This window comes from Monopterus albus, unplaced genomic scaffold, assembly GCF_001952655.1.
Source record: "Monopterus albus unplaced genomic scaffold, M_albus_1.0 scaffold127.1, whole genome shotgun sequence".
Taxonomy (NCBI): domain Eukaryota; kingdom Metazoa; phylum Chordata; class Actinopteri; order Synbranchiformes; family Synbranchidae; genus Monopterus; species Monopterus albus.
The window spans coordinates 3,377,470-3,386,649 of NW_018128007.1; the positions used below are offsets into that span (position 1 = coordinate 3,377,470).

Here is a 9,180-nt window from a genome sequence, read left to right on the forward strand (position 1 = left end):
GAGGAGCTGGAGGAAGTGTCTGGAGAGAGGGAAGTCTGGGCATCTCTGCTTAGACTGCTGCCCCCGCGACCCGGTCCCGGATAAGTGGAAGAAAATGAATTGATGGATATCAAGTAGTTTCTGCTTATTTGTACAATATAGTACAGGTTTTCTGCAGTTATTTTCTTTGGAAAAATAAAGCTGTAAATAAAAGAATACAATACAATGATCTACATCAATCAAAATTTAGGATGAACATAAAAAACATGAATAAAATAGAAATTTGTGCTTTAAAAGAATTTTTTTTTATTGTTGTTAATGATACCTTAGTGCTGAGTCTGGCCCTGTTGTTTAAGCACCATTTTTACATTTTGTTGAAGATTTTTTTGACCCCCAACAAGCTTTTGGTCTCAGTGTGTTTAGTGTGGTTGCTTCAGATTGAGTTGAGGACACTCACCTTTCAACTGAAGGAAATAATACATTACCAGCAAATCACTTGCTTTGCATTTCAAAATGATCTAGTTTTAGCTGTGCTGCTAATGAACAACAATAACTCACAGAAGGCAAATGGCATTTGGATTCATGCAATTATGGAAATATCAAGGGCTAATATCTGCAACAGTCCGACTGTTGTCACGTGTATGGTTTCATCCTTTGTTTATGTTAACAGGGAGCTCGATGTGTGCTGCACCATTTTGGCGTCTGTTGGCGCTTTGTGAGCAAAATATCATTGTACAAGCTATAAATTTAAGCTTCCTCCAGTAATTACTCTTAACATTTTACATTCTTGCATTGTATATCACTGGCTGTATGAGTGTGAATCTGACATTTTTTTATTTGCTCTCATTTCACCTGGCATCATTCTTTTTTCTTTTGCATCTACATCTACTGTAAAATCTGTGGTGTAAAGTTTGAGGCTACTACAAACAGAATATCATTGGAGTGATGAATGAACTTTTTCAATGAAAGTCTGTCTCAGAACAGAAAATGCAACTAGAAAAACAAACCTTATGAAATTTTATACTTATCGTGTTATGGCTCAACAGAATCAGTCTCCATACATGCAGACACCTAACTGACTTATATTGCTGCTAACTTCCAACTGTACATCCCTTTGTCATGTTGTAAAGGCCAGTAAACAAAATATATCTTAAGAAACTAAACACATTGGTGCCAAAGGAAAACTTACTGTAACATTAAAAGTTCAGTTTGCCTTGAAATTGCATTCAGTAGTTTATCAGGTTTAAGCTAAAAAAGAAAAACAAACCGCTAGCTTGCCACTAAGAAACATTCAAAAATGTATGCTTTAGCTTGTCATTAATATACTGTATGTTGAAATGACATGTATCACCAGAGTTTTGTTCACGTCATGGCCACAAGAGGTCCCTGTCCCGCCATCAGGCTCTACTGTGTTGCTTCTACAGATATTTAGATTGATTTCTACACTGCACCACCTGGGGGAGCAGCAGTCTTTCCTCTGAGGTGGAGACATCGGATAATTTTATTTATATACCTGTATATAACTAATAAAGTATAAGTACTGTGACTAATATATCCAAATTTAAGCAATTTAACCTAAACACTTGTATGTGAACTCCTCAAGTGTTTTAAAATTTCATTGTAACCTGCACAATACTGACACGCCATCCATGCACTATTACTATTAAGGAAACATGGGAAGGGGACAATTTGCTTGCACTGGACATTGTATTGCACTGTAAGTAAGAAACTGTACCACAAGATGACAATGTTATCACTGAGAGTTTAATGTTTTTCATTTCCTATTTATCTTTTTTGTGCTCTTTTTGCAAAAAATCTTAGAGTTCACTCTAACTTCATCATCAATTACCTAATATACCAAAAACTACGACAATGAATAATCAAACACCACTGCCAAAACATGGCATATGAAATGTAGGGTGCTGCTGATATCCTGATTACTGCTCTGCCTCCCTGTGCATTGCACATTATCACAAGATTTAAAAAATGACAACATTAACAAAACTCTTCTGTGCAGTAATGTACACAGTCTCAGTCTGTCTTCAATGTGTTTTGCTATAGTAGAACTAGCAGAGGAGGACTGCAGCTGTGGAGATGTCATCTGTTTCCTCAAAAGAAATATTCTATAGTCATTCTATCAAGACACTAATAACTTATTTGTCATATGTCTCCTCACTGTTTTTTAAATGTTATGTGGTGGTTTAAATCAGTATAAACAATTGCTTTTGTTGTTCAGTAATACTAATAGCTAATAAATCAATTAATCACTTATATACATAAACAACCGAAACATTAAGCTCTAATAAAATAATGCCAGTGTAAACAAGCTTCACTATCACACAACGCCCAAATATTGCACATACATTCATAAATATACACCTTAACATTGTGCCTTTGTGTATAGGCATTTGGCTGCATTTTATGTGTGTGTGTAATAAATCTGTGTACAGCCCAGTTTGAAGAGAACTGGGATAAATTAAATCAGGTGGTGAAATAATTCAGTAACTGAAAGAAAGGATGACACAAGAGGCACCTAATAAACACACACACATGTACAGTACCTGCACACATACACATACATACACACACAAACTCAAAAACACATACTCTGATACTCACAAAAGCACTTGTGCATAGATCTCAAGTCTCTTTGTGCCTCATTTACACAGACACACAAAAACGTTCAGTTATAAAAATGTCTTCACAACAGAGTCCATTCTGTCTTCAGTTCTGGTTCCTTATCACAATGGATAAACAATGGACATGTTTGCACCTTGACTGTGTTTTGGTCCCAGTCTGTCTCGTTTGAATCTTGTTCTTCGGGTCCCAGTCTGTGTGGCACTGCAGCCTTCAGTTTGTCCTTTCAGTTAGTGTCATCAACAAAGAGGCAGAAGACCCCCAGCAACTACAGATCTCAGATCTGATTCATCAGAAGGTGCACATCCCTCCCTAAACAACAGTCCTCCAGGAGCTGTCGCACATCATCTTAGGCATCCCCTGTTTGATCCGAAGTCAGCTGCTCTTGGTCAGAGACGTCATCTTTAGCTGGTGGCTGTGCCCGGTCAAAGAAACCACACTGAGGGAATCAAATTAATCGATTAGTATAGTCATTAAGCTACCACAAGACAAGCTGAGGATGTTGCATAATGGTTGGATGTGTGTGTACCTTCCACATGGCCAGTGTTAGCATGGCCAGCACCAGCAGCCCCAGCAGGATGGCCAAGATGATGACCCAGAGTGGAACAGCAAATGACACGTCTGGAGTCCCCCATAACACCAGGGTCCCCATCTACAGAGACCAGACAGGTATAGGAGCTTAGGTGTCAATACATTTCTGTTTCTTTCTTGCAGTCAGACACAAAGACAGATTTTATTACTTCCTTCATCTTACCGAGGTGCTGTGTTGAGGCAGGGTGGGGGGTTGGATTCGGTAAGGCATGGCTGTGACCATGAAAGACACCGTGGAGTTGAGAATGTAGGGGTAATTACGCCGCTGTAAGACAAATATAACTTTGTTATTTAAAAATTGCTATTTGACCAATCACATATGTTGGTTTCTTAATAACACATTTAGAGTAGTTGAGTTTAAACCTTGACCCTAACATAAATGGAAAACCCAGACCTGGTACTATCCATCCATTTTCTACCGTTTATCTGGGGTCGGGTTGTGGAGGCAGCAGGCTCAGTAAGGTTGTCCAGACGTCCCTCTCCCCGGTGATGTGTTCCAGCTCCTCTGGCAGTCCTCCGAGGCATTCCCAGGCCAGATGAGATATATAATCTCTGTTCTGGGTCTGTCCTGGAGTCTCCTACCAGATGGACATGCTCAGAAGACCTCCAAAGGGAGGCGTCTCAAAAGCATCCTGATAAACTGCCTGAACCACCTCAACTGGCTCCTTTCGATGTGAAGGAGCAGTGGTTCTACTCCAAGCCTATTCCGGATGTCCGGGCTCCACACACTATCTCTAAGGGTAAGTGCAGCCACCCTATGAAGGAAACTCATTTCAGCCACTGGTATTCATGATCTTATTCTTTCAGTCACTACCCACAGCTCATGACCGTAGATGACGGTTGGAGCGTAGACTGACTAGTAAATCGAGAGCTTTGCCTTTTGGCTCAGCTCCTTTTTCACCATGATGGTCTGGTACAACGTCTGCATTACTGCTGATGGCCCCCTGTCCACCTGTCAAGCTCATGCTTGATTTTACCCACTGGTGAACAAGACCCCAAGATACTTAAACTCCTTCACTTGGGGTAGCAACTCACTGCCAACCCGGAGGGAAAAGTCCAGGGAAAAGAGCACCATGGCCTCAGACTTAGAGGTGCTAACTCTCATCCCTGCTGCTTCATATTTGGATGCAAACCACCCCAGTGCATCCTGGAGGTCATAGTCTGATGAAGCCAACAAAACCACATCATCAGCAAACAGCAGAGATGCAATTCTGAGGTCCCCAAACTGGAAACGTTCCTCCTCCCAGATGCATCTTGAGATCCTGTTCATGAAAATCACAAACAGGTTCGGTGACAAGGGACAGCCCTGGCAAAGGCCAACACCAACTAGGAACATGTTTGACTTCTTGCCAAGACACAACTCTCACTCCGGTTATACAAGGACCAAGTGGCTCCTAACCACGCCCTCCGCAGCCCCTACTCCCCAAACCCCGACAAGATCCTATGGGGGGACCTGGTCGTAAGCCTTCTCCAAGTCCATAAAACACATGTAGACTGGGTGAGCAAACTCCCAGGATCCGTCCAGTAACCTTGTCAGAGTAAAGAGCTGGTCCAGCCATCCACAACCTGAATTGGTCCTCCTGAATCTGAGGTTCAGAGCCTCCTTTCCAGCTTTCCCAGGGAGGCTGATTAGTGCGATACCCCGATAACTGGAGTGCCCGTGGACTGGCAGAACTGGTACTAAATAGACCTTATTGTGAAACTGTTGTCACAACTGCTGTTTCAAAGGTCAAGAATGGACCTTAAAACTGAGATGGTTTAGTTGCATAGTGATAAAACTTGGCAAACCTTAACCTTAAAGCAACAAACACATAAACCTCAAAAAACATCACGATGAATTAAGACACTGACCGGGAGGAAAGTATGAACCCAGAGCCTCGATCGAATTTTGACCACTGCGCTCTGCCCATGATCCAGCCGTCCAACTACACACATGATCCTCAGACAGGAGATATTAGTGCAGTTCTGCAGAGAAACAGGGTGTGAGGAGTGGAAACAGACCTTTGAATTACTAACAAACATTTGGTTTAGTTTGTTTTCTTGAAAGAATGTACTGTGTGGCTCACCAAGGTTTTACCACTAGAACTCTGAGCAGTGGTCACAGCTCGTCTGTGGCGGTGAGGAGCACTGGTGTTCCTCAGGAAACCTAATAATTCAGGTGTGTCCTGGAGAGTGGAGATCTGACACAGACAAGGAGAGACAGTTCATAGTAATGATAGCTTATTGGTGGAACTGCACATGGGCTCTTTGCTTATTTTGTCCAACCAGATAGTTATATTGGCAATCACCAAACCAGGAGGGAAATGCTGAGCGGTGATCACTCATTATTTCGTAGATGATTATAACTGTGCACTTTTTGAAATAACTGCATTTTTATTTTCAAATTATTCTACAGATCATATTGTAAATATTGGAAACTACTGCAGCATTAATTTCAAATTAGCATAATAGTCCACCCTCCTAGCAAAAGAACACAGGGAGCAGCCAGAACAATGGGTACACTTATACTTTAAATAAGCGGATATAAATGATGGAGCAGTAGAAAGATGAATATGCTGCAAGCAGTGTAATAAATAAAAGTCTGAAACTGCACTGGCTCTGGTGGTTTGATACTATGCAAGGTATTGAGCATGAAAGGTAAATTAATGGTTAACATTCATTCCCACTACAAGCAATACAAAATTGTCTTTATGCATAAGCATGTACATAGTCATATATTTTCAGACTGTTACCTGAAGGCCAAGTGGGTTGAGGCTGGTGTTTGTCCGGCAGCTAATTGGACCGTCGGTTTTAATCTCCATGGCGTACAGCAGGTTCTCGTCATGGAAACGGTAAGGCCAGCCGACCTGGAGCTCAGCCTCCTGAATACTGCTGGGACCAGAGTTATGCAGCTGGAGATGAAGAGAGAGGGAGCAGGAAAAAAAGGTTGCCAGGTTTTACTCTTTTCTGTCTTAGTAGGTCTCAAGTGGTTGAGGCTATGATGAGGCTATCATAACTGTGGGATGATGATTCAGGCCAGCTGTGTTAGCAAGGATAATACTAACAAGACAAGTAAAACCTGCAGTCTCATCATTCCTCATCAAAATTAGGGTTAATTCATTATGATCCTAAATGAACCATCAATTCAACAAATCCTCAACTTTTAACCTGACGTGCATTTTCTCTGTCTCTTTTTCTCACATACCTCTCATACACACACACACACACACACACACACACACACACACACATGGTCATTAACCCTAAAGCAAGTCAACCAAACAAGACACGATCCTGGTGCTACAGGGAAGAGCAAAAAAAAAAAAAAACCAACTTGTCCTCTCTAATTAGAAGCAGCTGCCAACTGCGAAAAATACCACAAATGAAAATCATTATCAGCTGCAGGACTGGTCAGACACTGCTGCACTCCGGAGCAGCCTTTAAAACAAAAACAAATCGCACGTATAGCGCACACACACACACACACACACACACACACACACACGCACACACACATTGTAATGTTTCGCCAGTCTGTCTGCCATCCGCTCTCCTTCTATCTATTTGTCTGTACCTCTGTTTGACCTTGTTTGTCCTTTCAGTGATTATTACTGCACTCATTACTGTACACAACAACTATCTGTTCCTTCCTCTCTGCTTGTTTTGCTAGCATTCCCTTCTTCACTCTCTTTCCCACCTTCACAACAGTAATTACTCCTCAGCTGTAGTCCTTTGATCAGCCTGAGCCCACTACTTTATAGAGCTGCTGATCTGACTGTACGTGTGTTGCTGGTTATTGCACCTTACAAAGCCCCCCCCCCTTACAACTTTCCACATCTATTTTCTTTTCATCTTAGCAGTCTGTGCAGAGACATCCCTTCTGACCAATGACAACAAAACAAAACCAGTCAGCCTCCTTCATCTCATCATCTCTGAGTACACACTTACTCTACCTTGCTCTTCATACAAGATTCAACTGCCTGACTGTGTTTTGATGTAAAGGTGTGCATTTACCTCATAGATATGTGTTACTTGAGGTCCCACGTCATCCTCTTTGACAGGCTTTTCTTTGGGCTCCCAGTGTGGGAATGGCAGCACCACCTGCGAGGGATGAGACACCCTGAAGGGAGAAGAAACAGCTTGATGACACTGATGTATATACACATTATCAGGTTTGGAGTCCATCTTAATATAATACTCACTGTCCATTGAATGTTGACATGATTGGTCATTGGCAAATGGCAAATCTGTCTGCACATATGGTCAATGAGTAATGTTGTTAGATAAACTCAAAAAATTGTTTAACAGCTATGTTGTCATATTTGAGGGTCTAGAAGTCCATGTCTGCAAGATATGCAGACACTTTTAAAGAGAAATTAAACACAAACAACATTTTTAGTTGTTAAACATTCATATAGAGAATGTGAAGGTACATTACAATATTCAAGTCTTTGAACATACTTTACAACTACTAAAATGCCTCAAAGAGGGAAAAGAGCTAATAAATCAGAAGTGACTGAGGATATAGAGGCAGAAGAAATGTATCACAGAGCGGCACAAGTAATGGACATCGTGGATCATCAGAAACAGATGTACATCGCGCTGATGAACCAACAGCAGGAAAGCTTCAAAGGCTTCGTGCAACTAATTATGGAAACAAACAAGTGATTCGACGTCATGACCAGAGAAATACAGGAGATTGATTCAACGTCATGACCAGAGAAATACAGGAGATAAAAACGAGTTTGCAGTTTCCCCAGCGAGAGGTGGATGTGATTAAAGCTGCCATGGGTGAACAGAAAACACAAACCAAGGAGACAAGGGATGACATCTACAAAACTTGTGAGAGTTTAATAGCTATAACGGATAAAATGGAGTATTTGGAAGTAGTCCAAGCGAAAAAACCTGATCTTTGAGGGAATCAAGGAGTCAGCTGGAGAAAGCTGGACGGAAGCGGAATGTAAAGTGAAGGAGATTCTAAATAATAAACTGCAAATTCATCAAGAAATTGAGATGGAGCGGGCTCACAGAGTCGGGAAACCTTCTGATCGGGGACCGAGGGCGGTGATGGTAAAGTTGATGAAAGAGAAAGATAAGGCACACATACTGCAACAAGCAAAGAAGCTTAAAGGACCTAATATTTATATAAATGAAGATTACACCGAGTCTGTGAGGAAGAGAAGAAGGGAGTTGATGCCGAAGTTAAGGGAGGCCAGGGCGAGGGGAGACATCGCGTTCGAGTCGGCAGATGAGCGTTGGAACCAACAACAACAAGCATGACCCATGTACAGAATGAGGCAAGTGATTTGTTACAGAAGTTAATAGATTTTGAGGGACAAACTGCAGCGGCTCAAAAGCACATGTGACAGCAGAGTCTGAGTGCCACTTGTTTGTAATCACCACTATTAGTTTATGAGAATGAGTTGCACATGTATCAGGTCGGTGGATGGTTAACGGAGGGCAGAGTCCGGCTGCTGCGACCCCTCTCTGTCTGCAAACTTTTTTACAACGCAAACAGAGATTTAATTTATTCATTAATTATTTTCATGGCCACTGTAAAGAAAACCAAACAGAGACATAAAAAGTTAATGTCCAAACTGTTTTGTGATCAGTTGTGGTAAAAGCCCAAACACAAATAATGGCAAATCGTTGCTGTGGAGCGAATTAAACAAATAAAATATGAAGAAAATCGTATAATTAAAAACCTTTTAGAGAGTTCTATATTGGCTCAAAACCTGAACATTACTAAAATCAGTTAGTCCAAGTCTCTCTCTGCAGAAGTCATCTGCATGTACACTTGATGGATGATATCCTCAAATGTGAGCGCTCTGCAACCTTTTGAGCCAATAGCCTGTGGTTGGAAGCAGGGGGCTGATGGAAACCGGGCCCAATGACCCATGGCCACAAAATAAAATGGAAAACGGGGGCAATAGGGAAAAGAAAAAAATGAAAATGTCAGGCTTTTCAGTAGATTTGTTGAATCCTAACAAGCAC

At 41.5% G+C, this 9,180-nt stretch overlaps 1 protein-coding gene across 1 annotated transcript in view; it reads right to left on the reverse strand.

Annotated features, from left to right (window-relative positions):
* Positions 1-1,748: 1,748 nt before the first annotated feature.
* The window catches only part of itga8 (integrin, alpha 8), a 40,286-nt gene continuing 32,854 nt past the window's right edge, over positions 1,749-9,180 (reverse strand). Inside the window, exons 24-30 of the mRNA XM_020612868.1 lie at positions 7,201-7,306; positions 5,940-6,098; positions 5,274-5,387; positions 5,059-5,172; positions 3,371-3,472; positions 3,146-3,268; positions 1,749-3,055 (exon numbers count right to left, since the gene is read on the reverse strand). Of these exons, the coding sequence (XP_020468524.1) occupies positions 2,966-3,055; positions 3,146-3,268; positions 3,371-3,472; positions 5,059-5,172; positions 5,274-5,387; positions 5,940-6,098; positions 7,201-7,306 (808 nt within the window). The 3' untranslated portion in view covers positions 1,749-2,965. The remainder of the gene's footprint in view (positions 3,056-3,145; positions 3,269-3,370; positions 3,473-5,058; positions 5,173-5,273; positions 5,388-5,939; positions 6,099-7,200; positions 7,307-9,180) is intronic.